At 34.7% G+C, this 15,513-nt stretch overlaps 2 protein-coding genes across 3 annotated transcripts in view; both read right to left on the bottom strand.

The window, feature by feature from the left end:
• Positions 1 to 1,354: 1,354 nt before the first annotated feature.
• On the bottom strand, positions 1,355 to 7,667 carry LOC129295820 (thioredoxin reductase NTRC). 2 transcript variants are annotated; one of them, XM_054934405.1, is made up of 10 exons: positions 7,402 to 7,667; positions 6,148 to 6,355; positions 5,981 to 6,044; positions 5,495 to 5,760; positions 4,162 to 4,441; positions 3,554 to 3,661; positions 3,174 to 3,260; positions 2,936 to 3,040; positions 1,973 to 2,103; positions 1,355 to 1,802 (listed from the first exon to the last, which is right to left on the bottom strand). In XM_054934405.1, the coding sequence occupies exons 1-10, from the start codon at positions 7,634 to 7,636 to the stop codon at positions 1,742 to 1,744; spliced, it is 1,545 nt and encodes a 514-aa protein (XP_054790380.1). In that variant the 5' UTR covers positions 7,637 to 7,667; the 3' UTR covers positions 1,355 to 1,741. The 2 variants fall into 2 exon arrangements, with proteins under 2 accessions (XP_054790380.1, XP_054790373.1); XM_054934398.1 differs by having other exon boundaries at positions 5,939 to 6,044; positions 7,402 to 7,665.
• Positions 7,668 to 9,621: 1,954 nt separating this feature from the next.
• The window catches only part of LOC129321538 (ABC transporter A family member 1), a 38,858-nt gene continuing 32,966 nt past the window's right edge, over positions 9,622 to 15,513 (bottom strand). Inside the window, 7 exon segments of the mRNA XM_054967334.1 lie at positions 9,622 to 10,120; positions 10,203 to 10,261; positions 10,545 to 10,678; positions 11,465 to 11,765; positions 11,844 to 11,918; positions 12,277 to 12,413; positions 12,910 to 13,060. Of these exon segments, the coding sequence (XP_054823309.1) occupies positions 10,039 to 10,120; positions 10,203 to 10,261; positions 10,545 to 10,678; positions 11,465 to 11,765; positions 11,844 to 11,918; positions 12,277 to 12,413; positions 12,910 to 13,060 (939 nt within the window). The 3' untranslated portion in view covers positions 9,622 to 10,038.

The following is a 15,513-nucleotide window of genomic DNA, read 5'->3' as shown; positions in this document are numbered from 1 at the left end:
AAAGGTCTCCACAGTCTAAAGTAACACAGGCCAAAGTGATTGCATCAGGCTCCACCCAACTTTTTTCCATTTGTGAATATAACTTAAAACAGCTTCGCTGGGCATCTTGCAGGTCCTAATCCCGTCTCCCCCCTTTCATCCACGCCGTCCTCCAAGTCATTTAGGAACAAAAAGAGAGCAAAGGTAATTTCCATTATCGTCGGGGTAACATCAGGCTTCGTTGTGCTGTCTCTTATTACTTTGCTGATTTTCTGGCGATTGACTAGAGCTCCGATCAAGGACGGAAGTTCATAGAGGGGCAAAAAGCAGTAGAGTTGTCGAAAAAGAACCATGCAGCTCATTGCACAGACGTAGTATATGCATCCTCAGTGATCAAAGGTGGAGCTGGGAGAGAGAGTGGGGAGGGGGACAGAGTGGGGAAGTGTAAAAAAAAAAAAAAAAAATTTAAAAAATAAAATAAAATAGGTCCCACTATTATATTTAATTATTAAAAAAGCCAGAACAACAATTGCGGAGCCCACTAGCACATTTGTTACTTCAACAGCATGAGGTTTCAAATTTTTTAAGTTAAAAAAATATAAATGATCTATAATTAAATTTATAATTATTTATAATTTTTTATATATAGTTAAAGAATAAAAATAATTTTTAATTTATTTTTAAAACTTAATTATCATTTTCTTGAATAACTATTTATGCTAGGTAGTGCTTTAGCTCATTTGGGACTTTTGGTAGTATGGGGGAAATGGAAAAAAACACGTAAAGACGTTTAGAGTCAAAATTAAGGGCTTGTTTGGTTTTATTCTTAAAAGTTATTTTTTATTTTTGAAAATAAAAAATTTAAAAATTTGTTTGGATCAATTTTTTTTCATCTAGTTGTTTTTCAAAATTGTTTTTATTTTTTCTACAAAAAATAACTTTAAATTGTTTTTGTTTTGTTTTTCTTGTTCTTGAAATAGACAACATATGATATTAAAAATTATAATTACCTTAACTAATTTTAATTATTAATCATCACCATTAACTAGCTATAACCATCATTACTAGTCTATTTTTTAATTCTAAAACTATTTTTAAATTGACATAATCATATGAATTTTCATTTTACTTTGTTTTAAAAATAATTTTAAAAACTATATTACAAAATTTTTTTAAAAATAAAAATGAAAACAGACACCAAACAGACCCGAAACATGCGATGTTTGGTATCCATCGCTCTTTGCCAGCAACCACGAGGGGACGTATGGTTGTTGAATTCTTGAAAATATTTCGGTGCCATAAATGAAAATGATACAAGAGGATAAACGAAATGGATTGCAAAATGCCCTCAATTACACATACAAAAGCTTGGGCGTATATGTACGTATCTTGTTTGTTGCTATCAATTAACTTGTGCCGGCATGTACATCAAAGGGAAACTTCAATGTTTTTTTTCTTACAGAGACAATACTAAGCTATTTCACTAAACTTAACCCCGTTGGTCGAAACTACAACATTTTCTGTTACATTTTATAATGTGGCAATGGGAAGTTTGAGGTTCAGACTAGCAGCCCAAGTCCAATTCAAAAGAGCCCAAAAACAAATATAATTAGCAACTCTACATACAAAAGTACAATCAATAACATTGGTATTTGGTAAAAGGAATAGAAGTCAAAATTGACAGCATAACTCAGCCAGCCAATTTGAAAAACAAAATTGAATCACAAAATGAGAGCATCGCCCCTTGAATGTTTGAAATACGTTATTTATTTTCTTCAATAAAATCTCTATACTCCCGTTTCATTTTGACTCCTGAAACAGTCCTGCAAAATGCAACCACCAGCACCAATGAACCACTAAGCAAGTATAAATAATAGCCTATCGGTTAGTACACAAATTGACTACACTCTCCCCAACCTATACTATTTTCCTTTCTTAGTCATAAGGTGAAAGAAAATGTCATAGATGTTAAATTACGATGTTTAATATGTACCTAAGCATCTCCTTGTTTTTGAAAAACTGCACACATGGCGTACCCATGATTCCAGCAGCTTCGGCTATTTCTGGATCTTCTTCTATATCAATTTCAACAAAATGAACCTTCTGATCAAATTCATCGATCACCTGCGATAGGAATGTGCAATGAAGTATTATAACTTTTCATTTTCTATGTATAATTTTAACCTAGAGATGTCAACCACGAAAGATTAACTAGCCTTAATTTTATTTCCTACTTTACGAATCTGAACGCTATTGTTAGGTATTATAAAAAAAAAAAAAAAATTCCAAGACATCTATTAGCTTACATGCTTTTACATGGATTTGCTTCTTGACAAGGTACCAAGCCTTTCATAATTACATGGTTAGAAGCTTAAACTTTGCTATTTCATTCTCCTAATTTCAATAAATTAAATTTGAACAGAATAAGCTAGACATATAGCAGTTCCCTTGCTGATTTAAGCTTTTGGATCTTGACAATCACTAATGTCTTACTGACAGTTTCTAACTACAAGCAATAAAGCCTTGCTATTTTCAGGTTGGGCACGAAAGAAGTTGATTCAAAACATGGAATATCCAAATATGATGGTGATATAATAATAAACACTATTCTCAATCGCAAGTGCAAGATAGCTGGGCAAATAACCCCAGAACACTGGTCCTAAGCTCTGAAAGGAGAATCTTTGCACTAGCAGATGAACTGAAAAAAAGTTGCTTGATCAATTCGCTGTGGAATGATACCCACAGAACCCGTAATTGCCAATGCTGAGGTGCAATTTGGCATGATGGCCACAGATGACCCAGATGTAAATTTATAAATTCAAAAAGCTTAGAGCCATAGACAATAAACAACGACATATAATATGCATTTCTATCCTTTGCATGTAAGGAACTGCGTAAACATCATGTCAGAGGCTTATAATAATGACACGTATTATGACACATAAGGATCACATACCTTACTAAGAATTGGTTTCAAAGTTCTACAAGGACCACATGTTGGTGCAGTATATAACACACATATAAGCCTTGGACTTTCATGGTACAGTTTCCGTAGGGCGTACTGTTAAGAAAAATTAAAATGGCAATAATATATATAAAAACTCAGGAACTAGATAAGAAAAGGAATCGATCGAACACGACAAAAACTAGGACTTATTCCCATTAGCATAAGCACTTGGCAAGCAAACATGTACCTGTCCCTTGTGTTTCGTAAGTGTAATGTCAAAGCCCTCTTGAATGTCTCTGTCTGTGAGTTCTTTCTTGACCTCCTCAGATTTGGGCTGTTACAAGTACAGAGGAAGGCATATTGTAATTACTGCATGAATCAAATGATTTTATGTATGCCTGAAAATGTTATGCACCATATATAGTTAAGAATGGCTCTATGCAGTTCTTTTTTTAATTCTTCAATTCAGAGAACATTCAGAATTTACATCTAAATTCATATTGTAGATGCCTCTCTAGGGCATATAGGCATAAATAGAATTAAAGGATGATTAGATACTTGGAGCTCATCGTAAAGTGCTAAATTTATAAAGGACATTAAGTGCACATGAAATTGAAGTTGAATTACCTGATGGAACTCTACAAGAAGATCGTTGCTCACTAGGTATCTCTCAGCAGACAAAGCAGCAATACATCCAGATCCAGCAGCAGTGATGGCTTGCCTCCATTCATGGTCCTATAAGATCAAACCGCGAAATAGATTTAGTAATTTTACTTCCTGATAAATTTGCATATTCATATGCTCAGTATTTGTGCCAACATTGCATAATCTATAATCTATAACTAATATAAAAAAAATGTAGGAAGCCACACTATTCATAAACATGAACAGTGTAGCCCACCTTAAATTTTTGCAACAAACATGCCTCATAGTCTAGTTTAAGGAGAAAAGTTAAAATTTCAGGCAGTTGCCATGATGTCTTGTAAGCAAAATAACCGAGAACAAATCTGCACCTCAAAAGATATCCCATTTGACATTCTCAGAAGATCATATGCAGAGGACAAAAGAAACAATGGATATTAAAATCAAGACATAAGTATGCAAAGAACTTGTAAAATGTGGTTCTCCTCATGCTCCAGCTATTCTAAGAGATTCAACTACTATTTTGAGTTAATACTATATGCTAGATCAATAAGTCAACAAGTTATTTTAAAGAAAAATATTCATCTGCTTACCTGCACATCTCCAGCAGCAAATACACCTTCCACTGAAGTTTTTGCAGTACCATCCTCAACTACTATGTAACCAGAGTGGTCTAGCTCAACTTGACCTTGCAATAGTTGGCTATTTGGCGAATGACCAATGCCATAGAATAGCCCTTTTGCCTCAAGTACAGATTCATCCCCAGTATTAGCCTTTCGAATTAAAATACCAGACATCTGTCCTTTAGAATTGCTCACAACATCCACAGCCTCAGTGTTGAAGTGCACGGTGACATTGGGATTGTTGTACACTCTGAAACATTCGCGATAATTAACCTGTTAAACAAACGTTAAGGGAGTTGAAAACTCATACCAATTATTTATCAGTATATAATTTACCACCATCAAGGAATCCCAAAAGAGAACTCCAAATCAACATATACTAGCAAGTAAAAGACAAGAACATATGAAACAAAACAAAACAAAACAAAACAAAAATTCTGTTTCAAGTTAGAATTATTCACTATTTCAACCCAACATTTTCTGCAACCACGCGTCTATGGTCATATGCATGGATCTTAGTGTAATTGTCTGCAGTTGGACATGTGAAGAAAGTGAACTGAACATCTTATAAGCAAAAAGTGAATGGTGGCATGTTCTTGGGATCAAACAAGGAAGTAGGATGTAAAAATCAGAACCAAACCTGAATCGAGGAAATGAATAATTATAAAAACAAGAAATTTGAACTAGTTCACCATAAGGTTTACAGGTCATTAACGACCTTCAATATATGGTTATTATGTGTTTGGAAGAAAAAATCAATGATAATACAAAAAGAATAAACCACAAGCTTACTTAATAAGTAAAATATTCATTACTCATTGATTGCATTCAGCTCATCAAATGAAAAAGAGGTTAACTACTAAGTCATGCTTATAAAACTATAAAACAAAAACAAATGGTACAATATGAAATAAAAGTTATATGAGGCATTTGAGGTGGTCACAAGTCAATGAAGGATATTTTAGTTCTGAAGACAGAAATGGGAGGTTAACTAAACAATAGAGCCTGACAATTGCTAATACATAAGAACCAAAGATCCAACTAAGTATGTCTAAAACTAAAACTGCCCAAGAAAACATATATTACACACAAGACACATGAGAAAAATAAAGAGATACATCAAGACGAGTAAATAACACTATGATTAAATGCGAGCTGGTAACAACATTGATCATGCCAGAAAAATGAACTTCAAATAATGTAGCATCCCAAGGAGGTCTTCAATTGATAGCATGATTGTAAAGTTTGACATTACTTAACAACTAGCAAGTACCAAATGTCAGGATATGCTTATCAGACCCACCGATCTTGCATTGCTTTAGAAGCCCTTAGTTGGTCCCTACGCACAAGTAAGTGAACATGACGAGCATATTTAGTCAAGTATAATGCTTCCTCAGTAGCTGTATCTCCACCTCCAATGACAGCAAGAACTTGTCCTTTAAAGAGAGGTGATGCTCCATCACAAATAGCACAAGCACTGATTCCCCGGCTCCAAAATTCATTTTCTCGGGGTAGCCTAAGTCTTTTTGCGGTAGCTCCAGTAGCAACAATGACAGTATGACATTTAATCTGAAATATATATACATAAATATTTAATCAATAACACCTAATAAACTACACAAACGACTAGTCTCCCAAAGAACAGGAAAATTAAAATCTAAAAATAGTTGTCACCAAGTATGTGCCAAAAACTGTTCTTTTTACTCAAACACAAAAAAAACAATAGCTCGTTAAACAAATATGTCACCTTACGTTCACTACTTTGTACAGTAAAAGGATGGCTTTTTACATCAATAGCTTCAACATCTTCTTGGAAGAGTTCCGCTCCCCATCGCTCAGCTTGACGCCGCATCCTAGATAGTGATAGGTAGAAAATGTGTGAACTCCAAGATCAAATGACTAAATTTCAATATAACATGTTACAACAAATTTCACCTTTCCTTTCTTTTCATATACCTGTCCATCAGATCAGGACCACTTATCCCATCTGGAAATCCTGGAAAATTCTCTACCTCAGTTGTAGTCATCAACTGACCCCCTGGAACACCTCCCATTTGGTACCCTTCAAATACAACAGGCTTCAAGTTGGCACGTGCTGTATATATTGCTGCTGTGTATCCTGCAGGGCCTGAACCTATAATAACTACATTCTCAACACCTTTTCCTGTGAGAAGAAGAAAGAACTCAAGAAGTCACCTTTAGCTTAGCTTCCCCCCCCCCTAAAGAATAAAATGAAAGATCAATAACATGATTTATATTCTTATGATAAATAATAAATCTGAATTGACATGTCCGTAATTTTTTTTTCCCTCATGAAGGCATCTGTGTTTGAATCATCAGGTAACTTCAAACTTCAATGCAATGTTAATAAAGAAATATCTGCTAGAAATTTAACCCTAGCTCTGAGGTTAGAACATTGGATTGATCATTAACACAAAGAAACAGCATGGCATATAAAATTTCTCGTTTGTCCCTTTATAAGTATCTAATGCAAACCGTAACCAACCCCTGAAAATATGAGGCCAGGATAAAGTGATGGCATGCGTTCAATGATAATCAGTATAAATAAAAACAGGCTGAACATTCAACATCAAATTTGTCCAACACACTGAAAACCATGAGCATCTTGTAAACTCCAAACATTGTATACCTTCGTCTTAAATAACCGTTTCCGAAACCCCTTTAACTAATTCCAACACCGCCTTCCTTTAAGTTAATTTGGAGTTAGAGTAGAATGTTGTTTACTAAGTAAAGAGCACCAGGCAAGCAGGATTTGGTTAGCATTCTGATGCGTAGTCCAATTAGAAATTATCCGTTAACTGCCCAACAAATAAATCAAGTAGCTGCACGGGTCACTCAAAAGTCAAGTTAACATGGCACTGACAGGAACTCTCATTCTTCTATAGGAAACTGTAAGTTGCCCCTTTCCTTCTTCGCGTCGAAATTGAATATAGCATCAAACTTTATTTTCCAAAACCAAAAATTGCCAATGTAAGCCGAGACCTGACATAAAAGTAGGCATATCTTTTCTCCAAAGCTTCACAACACAAGTCAATGAAAGGAACCTCAACGGAACCCCTTCATTGAATACAACGCCCTCACTTGCCGCAAATTATAGTCCATTTTACTAACATTCCCACTCCAACCACTAGACATCATACATGGAGGCACAGTATGAAGCCTTTGCAAATATGGAAGTAAATGCCAAACCTGGTGAGAGAGATTCGTCCGCCAAAGACGCTCGGACTCCGAGCAGGGAGGAACGAGCTCGAAGAGAGTTAACCCAGAGAAGCCGTCGCCTCGCCGGCCACGTCCTGAGAAAGATGATACCGTGCGACGGAGGAAGTGCGTTGGAGGAAAGGGTGGCCATAGTGACTCGGTGAGTCGGAACCGTCCCGACTCCGATTCCTATCGGCGCAGCAGCCATTGCCAGCATCCGGACCATACAATGGTAGACTACCAATTGGACTTGCAGGGTCAAGGTACCATTTATAAAGAGAAAATGTTGGACTTGGAGGCAGTGCCACCTGTTCTATTCTATTTCTGCCATTTTCTCTTCTCTTCTCTTCTTTTTTTAATAAATTATTAATTATTAATCTACGTATAAACCCACGCTAATTAATGATGATAATGCATAATTAATGGCTATAAATACTTACAAGTAGACTGGTCAATTGTTTGAAACTCGCTCAGCAATTGGCCAACGCTAGTTTGTTCCAAGACCATAATTAGATTTTTAAGTTATGGAAAATGAAATTTTGGTGTTCTTTCATTGCAGTCTTATTTTGTTATGAAAGAAAATAAAATTTTACCGATTGACAAAATATTTTCACACTAACTACAAATTGATTATTGATGATTGATTGTGATTATTTGAACTTTGCTCATCTGATTGGCCCATGCTAATTTGTCTGAAGAATTTTACCGATTGGCAAAATATTTTCACACTAACTACTAATTGATTATTGATGATTGATGATGATTATTTAAACCTCGCTCATCCGATTAGTCTGCTAATTTGTCTGAAGGCCATATTAAATTCTTAAAAGTGAGGGAAAATGAAGTTTTGGTGCCCTTAATGCTATTATGCCAAAAAATTAAAAGAAAAAGAAACCAAAATTCGACTAATCAACAAAATCTTTCCACACTAACTATTACAGTATTAGTATTAATCAAAGCAAGGACGAATAACCTCTCATTATGATAATGATATTGATATCGTACAAAGCAAAACAGCTTTTAGGTTGTCTGGTCAAAAAATGTAAAAGCCAGAGACTAACAAGTAAACGAAGTCCAAGAGGATCATCGCGAATCGGCCCAACCATGCATGCTGTGACCTGGCCCTTTTCTTGTAATTTAAAAAAAAAATTCAAATTGGATCAAGTAGATTGATTTTTTTACAAAAAACAGAACAGTTAATGAAGGCTTAAGTTAGGACTTAAGTTATGTGAAAATCCTGGTGTTTTATTGATAAATAATCTATAAGTATTTCTGTAAATACTCTTTAAATTTAAAGACATGCTTAGCCCTGATAAACTCCTAAAATGCAACTCATATACATTTTTTGGTACAAAAAAAAATCATGTTAAAATAATTCTCCCCCCATTTTAAATTATAAGATGTTTTTAAAAAATATTCAATATTCTAAAATATAAGATATTTTGATAAAAATAAAGCCTTATTAATAATACTTTTTTAATATTATTCTTTCCATATATTCTCTTTCTTCAATATTCTTTTATCATTGGAGTATTAAATAAAGGACATTTTTAAAGTTTATATTTTATCTTAAAAAAATAAGGCAATAAAGTATATTTAATGAGTTTTATTGATATGTAAAATTTTATTTAAAAGTATTTTATAATTTGAGACGGAAAGAATAATTAAGAAAAGCATTATATTTTTAACAATTTCTATGTAAATCTATATCCACCATTTAAAATAAAAACATCATACATAAACTCATATGGTACTAATTTCATAATAAACATATCTGAAGAAAACCAAATAATCTAACAATACTTAGGGAATTAGTTTCCTTTGAATATAACCAAAAAAAATTCCATACAAAAACAACCCCTTACCATCCAGTCTTGTCATTTTCAAAAAAAATCTACACATAAAATTCTTTTTAACTCCGAAATAAAGCCACAATTCTAACTGTTAATTTTTAGTCAGTATATTAATCTAAGACAAGTTTGAACTATAAAAATGTTTATAACAAAAACTTGCCATGGAAAATAAAATTTATACCACGAAATCAGCAGTGACACTCGACTCGAGTCACGAAAATGAAAGCCTCGTGGCATTTGGTTGGCTCAGGATGAGACAAAATCAAACTTGCTTTAGGGGAGGTTTTTGGAAAGAGGAAGAGGGCTTGAAATCAAAGGATAATAAAATTGGAAACCAAATCTTGAGCACGCGCTGAAATAGAGAAGATAATACTGTTTCCTCAATTCTGTGGTTTCTCTGTAACTTAACCAATTCATCGATTCGATTTCGATTTCGTTTCCAGAACAAAGAATAATGTAATCTTTCAAAAGATCTAGAAGGAAGCCTTCGGCCACCAACTCTGGTTTTGACTTCAAACATTGCAGGAAATGGAGCAACAGAAACTGCTGGATTAAAGTGTGACAATTCTCGCCGGCCAAAGAAAAAATGGCAGGACAATAGGGAATCTATTTACAATTCGATGGTACCCCGAGTCATCTTACACAACTTATGACTCAACGACTCTTAAATTTTCAGCCGTTGATATTTACGTATGGTCTATCACTAGAAAGAACATTATACAGCATTATCACACCGCAGTACTTTCTATCAGAAGAAAGTGATGAATGGCACGTCTCATGAGCTAGCTGCAAAATGATTAAATATGGTCTCCAGGGTTGACTGGCTAATGCTGTACTCTGCAATGCCCAGTCTATTTCTGGAAAAAGATTTTGATGAAAATGAGTCCCTCGTAATTTTAGCTATCAAGATCAAATGTGCGAATAATGTGTGTAGTTTACCTGTTTCCTTCAATAAGTCCGAAAACATCCGCAAGAGAAAAGTCTTCACCATATGGTAACTGCAGCAAACAAACGATGAATTACTACAGCATGTCCTCCAAAATTCAAATCCCCACACTACTGCATATACATATATATGAAAATATCCTGTTTATGGCAAAACTAAGTGAAGCTGAACTGGTGAATATCCTGGAAAATATGTCTCACAAAGCAATGTGGGAGTAGGATTGTCTTGAAAGTTGTAAAAGTGCATTTCCAACTGGAAACCAAACACACCCTAAGGCGATACCATCACGGGAAAACTTACCATCAAAAAAGTAGTCTAATCAACTGAGCAAATACCTGGTATCTCATACTCAAACCATTGCACCCTTGACACCTTGCTTCAGGAAAAGAAGATAGAATAAATGAATCTATTGCCGAGAACTTTTCTTTGGACAGCCACCACTCAGAAAATACCGGCAACGGAATACCACCTAGATAGTCTCAAACAGTTACTGATAAATTAGAGGGCATTTAAAGATAAAAGAACAAATTGTGTCACATATTTGGAACGTAAATGAAGCGACAGCAATTTGAAAAGAATGTCATGAATAAACAAAAAAAGGATTCATTCACAAAGCCGATAGAAAAGTTAAAAGCAAATTGAAGATCGTGCGCATGCACACACAACAGAACTTCATTCAGTTATGCCGTCGCTGCATTTATATGGCCTAAGTTACACAAATAATTCAAGGCTGTTCAAGGAATATATTTTCAGACATTCTATAGACTAGACCATTTCATGCAGAAGACAATTTCTGTAAATGACAGGAGAATATAAAGATTTCTTTCAACACGATAGAGATCCATCAAAAGGGGGTGCCAGCATGACTGAAAAATACCAGAACATGGAACTTTTAACTGGTAAATCTTTAACCAGAACTTACCACGCACAACCGAGAAAAAGGAAAAGAAAAGAAATTATAAAATGTCAAACCGTTGCACTTTATTGTTTTGAACATTGAGGGCACGTTATTTTCATATAATATCTTCCATCCAAGTACAATAATAGAAATGAAATCCACCAAGATGATTTTACAGAAAATAAGAAGCAAAGTGAAGGTGAACATGAATCAAATCATGCCCGATTATAGGCCAGTGTAAAAGAAAAGAGATCATTCAGTTATTTACTCATCTTCCAGCCAAAACAAAAGGGTCATCAATTATTATCACACATCGAATCAACATTGAGGAGAAAAAGCATGAAGGTTCACACATACCATCTCGAAACAGTTGTTCAGATAACAGTTCGCTAGAAGCCCCATCAGATACAGGTGCGTAAGAGATAAGCGTCTTTATTCTTTCTTCATTGCCAAGCCAGCGTCCAATGAAGACAATCATTTCCTGTGACAAGCTAATTTCTGCAAAAGAAGCATCTGATGAAATGGAGTCAGCGCCTCCAATGCAAATTTCAAGGCCATCAAGTAAGCTTCTTGGATGAGATGGAACATCAAAAAGCCTTTCTCGTATAGCTTTACAGAGTATTTCTAGGTCTTCAGAGCTCACTTCGGTAGGTTTCACCTGGAAACGGGAACCAATAGCTAGATATATGAAAGTGCTTTTACCGGAAAATGTCAAAAAATAGAATCATAAAGTAACCTCTAATTCCAGATGATTCCCATATCTTGTTTTCAAGTGCTGTGGACTTCCGATGCATCTTAATCGGCCAGCAACCTTCCATCAGAGACAATGTAATTAAATCAACTTTTGAGTATGGGTGTTGTCGTTTTGAGTGGGGGGAGAAGACACATAGGGAGGAAGAGAGAGATTGTCTTTCTCTGGAGTTTCTTATTCAGAATAATGACATAAACTAATCAAATGAGGAAAAGTTGGTCGCACAAGTTTGACCAATCAATTCCCATACATATGGAAATAAAAATAAATCATAACACATTCCAACTGTGGGACAATTGAGGAAACAAATCATAACTAGGGTTGACTACGAAATACCAACACACAAAAGAAAACAATACAAGTAAAAACCAAAATGCACGTCAGTGCTTAAACAAGCAAATAAAACGCAAAGTTATACCATTATTCCTATTCGCGTACACAATGCTTGAGCTTCATTCATGCTATGGGTAGTTAGAATTACTGCTGTCTTTCCTCGTCTTGTTGAGATCCTAGATATTACATCCCACATGAATCGTTTGGCAATGGGATCCATACCTAAAAATATGAATAATTAGATTTCAAGGCAGACCTGACAGCAGGTGCTTTTGGAATTCATCAAGAAAAAGAAATTATGTAATTGCTTATCTGTCAGCAGAGCTTCGTCATGTGAAAGGCCTTGTTGCTTTGAGTTAAAAACTAGTTGATCTAAGCTTAAGCTATTAAGCAAGGGTCCATGAATAAATTTTGATAATTTAAACTTGCCCCTCGCATGGAAATATCACTAAAGTTGCATGTGCGGCTGCAACTCCCTAACAGTGAAACTAAATACTACTGTAAACAAAACATTTAATCACCAAACAGTAGGCATCAAAAAATAAACTAAACACCAGTTTATCAACTTCTTTTGAAACCATGTTAGATAACAGCTTGATCTACTGCAAGGGTTTGAGAGCAGATTTGATAACTTAACAATATGACAAAGATAAGGCTCATTTTTATGATGTTTGGAGATATATAATAAAATAGAATGAAAATAATTGAGTTATTATACCCGTGGATGGCTCATCAAGAATGACTATAGGAGGATTTCCAATCATCGCAATTGCAACAGACAATTTTCTTTTATTTCCTCCACTAAGAGAAAATGATGGCTTATTAGCATGCTTCAGCAAGTCAAACTCCTCTAACTTTTCCAAAACAACCTGTCCAGATTGTCATTTGGGCATTAAAGGCCAATATATCATAGCTAATAATAATCATGTCATTGAACTAAAAAGGTTGACATTCCCCATCTTTTGATGGTAAACATAAACGAATATTCATATTTATTTTAAATGCATAAGAAAGTGGATAGCCCATCCTCACTGAACTCCAGTGTTCGGTGTGCATGTTATTTATGAGAAGTACTGAAGGTTATGCATATTATTTATGAGCAGATAGCCCATCCTTGCTGAACTCTAGTGTTTGGTGTGCATGTTACTTATGAGAAGTACTGGAGGAGAGTCTAAGAAATAAGCCGCATTATAATGACTCATGAATAGTGGCTTATTATAATTTTTATATTATATATTGATGGTTACAAACAGTGACCACAAGACATTTGAGGCATATTTTTCTATTTCAGGCCTGAACTGGGAAAGAAGTCGGGACATTCAGGCAGAAAAAGTGAAACATATAATGCTAAAAACTTGGCTACTAATCTGGGTAGCAATGTGAATTATATTCCCCCAAATCATGTGCAGCAGCCATTAGGTTTTTATGGAACTAGGTGTTTGGTAGTTCACCAATCTGTGTTGCATTGATAAAAGAAGTAAAATTTCACTCAGGTTTTCTCCTTCTTGTTCTTGGATGGGAATAAAATGGCAAATTGATAGAGTACCGAGTAGCATGGATAATGGATGATGTGAGGTAGTTAGATATTAGGAATAATTATTATTTCTGTTATTTAAAATATTCTTCAAATATCTTCTATTATTATTATGTATATATCTCAATTATTATTAGGAAATATTATTTGATATTATAGTTATTAGTCATTATTGTATAATCTATTTTCTTTGTGTATATAATGCAACCTCCATCTTAATAATAGATGCAACATTTTCCAATCCTTCTCTAGTTTCTCTTTCTGATCTTTGATAGCTTTCATGGTACTAGAGCCATATAATATTTTTTCCCATGATAAGTCAGTTCTTGAAGAGCGCTAGCATTCCTTCGCAGTAGTGTTGCCATCTTTCGTTACGAGTTCAAATCTACCTTAATTTTTCGTTTGCATATCCACAGGGCAGCTTCGGTAAATCAATGCTTGTAGATTCATTGACCGTTAGATCGTGCTGAAATTTGGTCAGCAGGTAAAGAACATCTAACACGTCATTTTGAACGGTCAGATCATTGATTAGTTTCCTAGTGTAAGCGCTATGCCATTCACGCTAGTCTATAGTTTGAGTGTTTTGAATCCTTCATTCTCTTTTATAAACTTTTTTTTCCTTAAAAAAATGAAAAATTCAGATGTTGCTCAATTTATATTAGTTACTTTGAATGGTTACAATTATTGTCTTTAGTTGGAAAAATGTGATCTTGCTTAGCCTACTTAGGGATCCTCTCCGATTGAACTTGAAACTTTGTTGCAAACATTCATCCCCAGTTCCTCTAGCCCACTTGCTGCCTTATCCACTCTCATCGATAAATCCACTTGGTATTTTGACTTTGCTTGTTGCAATCATATGAAAGGTCAGGAAAATTTCTTCTCCTCTATGACACCTAACTCTGCTGCCCATTCTATACATATTGCTGATAATTTTCAAATGCTTGTTAGTCATATTGGTACCAGAGTCATATAATATTTTTTTCCCACAATAAGTCAGTTTTTTAAAGAGCGTTAGCTTTCCTTCGTAGCAGTGTTACTGTCCTTTGTCATGAGTTCATATCCACCTTAAATCTATTTTCGCATATCTATAGGACAGTCTCGGTAAAATGACATTTTTCAATCCTTCTCTAATTTATACCCGCTTTGTCTTTTCATAAAAATGATTCTATTGCGGCTTCTTCATTTGATTTGATTCATTCTGATGTTTGGGGCCCTGCACCTACTCCCTCTATGGCAAGATCCCAATATTTTGTGATTTTTGTCGATGATTTTCCTCGTTTTACCTGGATCTATATAATGAAATATCGACATGAGTTACCTGAACTTTATATCAAATTTGCTACTATGATTCACACTCAGTATTCTAAAGTCATCAAAATTTTTCATCGTGATAATGCTTTGGAATATCGTGTCACTCTAAATTACTCACATTTCTTGATTCTCAAGGTACTATTTCTCAACATTCTTATCCTTATACTTCTTAATAGAATGGTCGTGTTAAGCGTAAACACCGTCATATTCTTGGTTCTGTTAGAGCATTACTCATTTCCTCTTCTTGTCCTGAACAGTTTTAGGATGAAGCAGCCTTAACCTCTATCTTTTGCATCAATCAACTCCCGTCTCTTGTCATTGATAACATTTCTCCTTTTGAGCACCTCCATAGTTATCCTCCCAATTATAACCTTTTGAAAGTCTTTGCTTGTGCTTGTTTTGTTATTCTTCCGTCTCATGAGACAAATAAACCTCAAGCTCGTTCTTGTGTTTGTTGTTTTCTTAGTTATGACTCTG

The sequence above is a fragment of the Prosopis cineraria genome, unplaced genomic scaffold (assembly GCF_029017545.1).
Source record: "Prosopis cineraria cultivar Desert tree isolate PC_DT_omini unplaced genomic scaffold, ASM2901754v1 PC1, whole genome shotgun sequence".
Taxonomy (NCBI): Eukaryota; Viridiplantae; Streptophyta; class Magnoliopsida; order Fabales; family Fabaceae; genus Prosopis; species Prosopis cineraria.
Note: the sequence above shows the minus strand (reverse complement) of the source record. Positions and strands in the feature narration are given on the sequence as shown.